Below are 4,537 nucleotides of genomic sequence, written 5' to 3'. Positions count from 1 at the left end.
ATTATTTGAATTTAACTAATATTTTAATTCTTTTAAACGTTGGTATGATGTTTTTTATTCGATATTCAATTTAAGTAATATTTAATCAATTAAATGTTGGCGCAATGTTTTTATAGCGGTGTTTTTATTCTATTATATGAAAGTAATAATTTAACCTTACTTTAGCATTTTATACTTTTAGTAAATGTATTTATTTACATTTGCTAGCCATCTTAAAAAACGTTTTCAACAAAAAATTAATCCATTATTTTTAACGATATTTATTTTTTTTTAAAGTTTCGAATACTTTACTATGCGTAAAATACGTAAAAACAGCATTTTTCAAGATGGCTGACGACTATAAAAAGCGCGCCAATGTAAATCGCCAAAAATCCGTGCAACCGTCTACCAAAGTAGTACCCTAGACATTATTAAACAAGTTGTGTGGATATATTGTTGGTTATTTAAGATTGGCATATATATTCTCAAAAGAATTATCCACTTCTAACAAAAATACATTATGGCAATATACAAAAAGAAAACTTTATTAAAGAAAATCAGACATAAGAAATCTTACCACATTCTACCAAACCATAATAATAAAAAACTCTCTCTTCCAGATACATTTTTAACTCATTCTTTTTACAATTTCATATCAATGTTGCCAAAATATTAAAACTTAAAATTATGCTTTATAAACAAATACTATCAATTCCCCCCTTATTTGTATTTAAAGATATAATTTTAATCAGTCAGTCATGTCCATACTTTAATAGTTCATCTTTTAATTTCACCCTAGGTAGATACTTTGTTAAAATATCCGCTTCTTGATTTTGTGAACACACAAACTGAGGAATGATTTGATTCATTTCATATTCATCCTTAATAAAGAAATATTTTCTATTAATGTGCCTTGAACTGCTACTTTGTTTTGGTTTTTTAATTCAATCTATTAATGCTTGACAGTCTGTTTTAATTCCTATTGGTTTGTCAATTAGATCATCTTGACCCAATTCTTCAAGTAAAAAGATGTACCATTTAACTTCACATGCACATTCGCAGATTGCTAAAAGTTCAGCTTCCATTGTAGATAGAGCAACTATTTTTTGTTTGTTGCACTTCCAATTTATGAAATTTTTGCCTAATTTAATGAAATAACCTCCAAATGATTTTCCATTTTCAGTGGTACACCAACTTGCATCTGATGTAGCATTTAATTTCCCATTGTCTGAAGTATACACTAAACAAGTATTTTGTGTTCCTTTAATATATCTAAATATCCTCTTCACAGCTTTCCAGTGTTTCTCTCTGGGATCTCGATTATATCTTGACAAATTACTTACTGCAAAAGCTAAGCCTGGCCTTGTGCCTGTTGCTAAGTACATCAATGAACCTAATGCTTCTTGATACTTTGTATTCGACACAGGTGGTGAAGATGCTATGTCATCAAGATTTTCACTCAATATTCCTGGAGTCTTGATAGGTTTACATTCATCCATTTCAAAGTTTTTTAAGATTTTAGTTATATAGTTTTCTTGACTGAGTATAAGTTTTCCAGATTCTTACCGGATGTCTATTCCTAAAAATTTTTGTGTTTGAGTGATTTCTCGTAATGTGAACGATTTAGATAGTTGAGAGATGATGTCATTTATCTCAGAATTTGAATTTCCAATCACCATTAAGTCATCCACATATACTGCTATGATAAAATATTTGATCTTATCTTTATAAATATAAACACACGGATAGTTAAATTCTTTTCTTTAAGAACTTTACATAATTCATCATACCAGCATTTTCCTGATTGTGGTAATCCATATATACTTTTGTTTACAAGATATACTTTGTTCGAATCTGATATAAAGCCAGGTGGTTATTCCATGTAAATTGGTTTATCCAAGTGTCCATTTAAATATGCAGATTTTACATCGAAAAATCTTATTTTGTAGTTTTTGTAAACTGCAATCGATAGTAATGTTCTAAAGGTTGCAAGTCTCATTACTGGGCTAAATCCATCTTCATAATCAATTCCTTTTCTTTGATTAAATCCGGTTGCTACTAGTCTTGCTTTGTAAATTGTTTCTAAATTACCCTTTTCATGGCTTTTCCAATGAATTGTTATCATCGGGTTCATCATCACTATTGGATGGCAAAATTTTCTCAGCTTCTTCATCTGTTGTATTATCTTCTCTATAGTATCTGTTAGTTATGTTAATGATGTACTATGGCATCAGAGACTAGGTCATATAAATTATCAAAGGCTCATAGAAATGAAAAAACACTCATCGGTCATTGGATTAGAAAATGTAAAAATTTCTGAAAACAATTGTGAACCTTGTACATTAGGTAAAATAACACGAACATCTTATAAAAGTGTGAAATTTAAGCAATCTGAAGATATTTTAGAATTATGGCACATAGATTTAGTTGGACCAATTGAGAAATCAATAGATGGAAGTTGTTACTTTTTAACAGTGGTAGATGATTACAGTAATTTCATATTTGTGATAACAATTGAGAAGAAGAGTGAAACTTCAGAAGCTCTAATCAAACTTATCATTCAAGAAGAAAGACAAACAGGAAAGAAACTAAAAAGAATGCGTAGTGATAATGGTAGTGAGTTTTTAGCTAAAAATATAAAAGAATTTTTTGAAAAAATGGGAATTAAACATGAACTTACAACCCCTTATACTCCGGAAAGTAAAAAGCTGAACGTTTTAATCGCACTATAATTGAATCTCCTAGAACTATGTTAATTGATGCAGAATTACCGATAAAATTTTGGTCTGAAAGCGTTAAAGTAGCTGTACATGTGAATAACAGGGGTCACAAAAATTATAAAAGGTTTACACCATATGAACTATATAAAGGACGCAAGCCTAACATTACTTATCTTAAAAGATTTGATGTGAAGCTTATGTTCATATAAGACGAGAAAAACGTAAAAAGATGGATCTAAAAGCTAAAAAAGGAATTATGATAGGCTATCAACTGATTTGATCATGGCCCCTTTTTCAGCCGTCATTATTTGTCGTTCTTCATCTTTAAAATTAGTAAATATTTCTGTATTAGTTGCCATGTGAGATGTGGCTCCTGAATCAATAATCCATTTAATTTTTCTATTCTCTTGTTTATTTATTTTATTCTTTCCATCATTTCTATCTTGATTAAGATATGAGCTTTCTATTTTCTTAGATACTTCAAATAAGCATGTAGCTGATTCATATTCTCTTTCCTTGCTTGACAGTCTATAAGTTTTATTTGTTACATTTCTCTGCTGTCGGCGTTCTTGTTTAGTTTTCATTTTACACTCAGTTGATTTGTGGCCGAAGCACTTTATACTATTATTATTATTTCGACATTCTTTTATTAAATGTCCTAATTTTCCACAATTAACATCTTCGTTCATATTTCGATTTTATCCAGTTTTCTTTTGCCTTAGAACTTACTTCTATTTCTTTTCCTCTTTGTTTATTTTTCCTTCTGTTTCTTTTAAAGCTTGTCTAATTGACGCTAGATCTTTCTCTTTATTGCTTTTAACAATTTTAACATCAAATTCAAATTCCTTTCTAAGTCCTTCTAGTATGAAGTAAATTAATTCTTTATCTCTTATTTCATCTCCAACTTGAATACTTTTACTTTTCAGAATAACAGCTCTATTCATATAATCATCTACTGATTCATTTTGACTCATTTTCAGTTGAGCTAATTCTATTCTGCATTTGATTTGAATATCTTCTGTTCTTGCCGCCATTTCATTTTTGATTTTCTCCCATAACTTCTTTGCGTTCTTTTCATTCGCATATTTTAACGCTTGTGGAGCTGTCATAGTTTGATTCATTATATTTCTTGCTATCGCGTTATTATCATCCCATATTTCCCAAGTTTTTATTTCATTTTCGAAATTAATATCATCCTTTTTATATGGTTTTGGTGGTTCATCAGCTTCTATCACACTTCTCCATATCTTTAAACTTCTTAATTCACTTTCAACTCTGTTGGCACAAATAAGGTAATTATCGTCACTTAATTTTTCTATACGACTCAAATTTATCATATTATATGCCATATTTTCTAATTTATATTCACTAATTATAATACAAGTCTAATTTATCTCTTAGAGAAATTGGCTATTTTGTTAAGCCTAAACAACATCAATGTTCTGTCTGAAAGTTTATTAACAGAGGGGGCAACCACGCTCTGCCACCAAATGTTGGTTATTTAAGATTGGCATATATATAACATTCTCAAAAGAATTATCCACTTCTAACAAAAATACATTATGGCAATATACAAAAAGAAAACTTTATTAAAGAAAATCAGACATAAGAAATCTTACCACATTCTACCAAACCATAATAATAAAAAACTCTCTTCCAGATACATTTTTAACTCATTCTTTTTACAATTTCATATCAATGTTGCCAAAATATTAAAACTTAAAATTATGCTTTATAAACAAATACTATCATATATTATTAAAATATAATCATGAATTTTTCGTATGCCAATAAAAATTTCTAACCATGGTATCTCAGTAATGTAGATTACTCATTGA

At 29.0% G+C, this 4,537-nt stretch overlaps 1 protein-coding gene across 1 annotated transcript; it reads right to left on the bottom strand.

Annotated features, from left to right (window-relative positions):
• Window positions 1-923: 923 nt before the first annotated feature.
• Window positions 924-1,478, bottom strand: LOC118204711 (uncharacterized). The gene is made up of 2 exons (XM_035377010.1): window positions 1,139-1,478; window positions 924-994 (listed from the first exon to the last, which is right to left on the bottom strand). Exons 1-2 carry the CDS (start codon window positions 1,476-1,478, stop codon window positions 924-926), a joined length of 411 nt encoding a protein of 136 aa, XP_035232901.1.
• Between the last annotated feature and the right edge of the window lie 3,059 nt (window positions 1,479-4,537).

Source organism: Stegodyphus dumicola, chromosome 10, assembly GCF_044657685.1.
Source record: "Stegodyphus dumicola isolate Sdum_Otavi_A_Nest chromosome 10, ASM4465768v1".
Taxonomy (NCBI): Eukaryota; Metazoa; Arthropoda; class Arachnida; order Araneae; family Eresidae; genus Stegodyphus; species Stegodyphus dumicola.
Note: the sequence above shows the minus strand (reverse complement) of the source record. Positions and strands in the feature narration are given on the sequence as shown.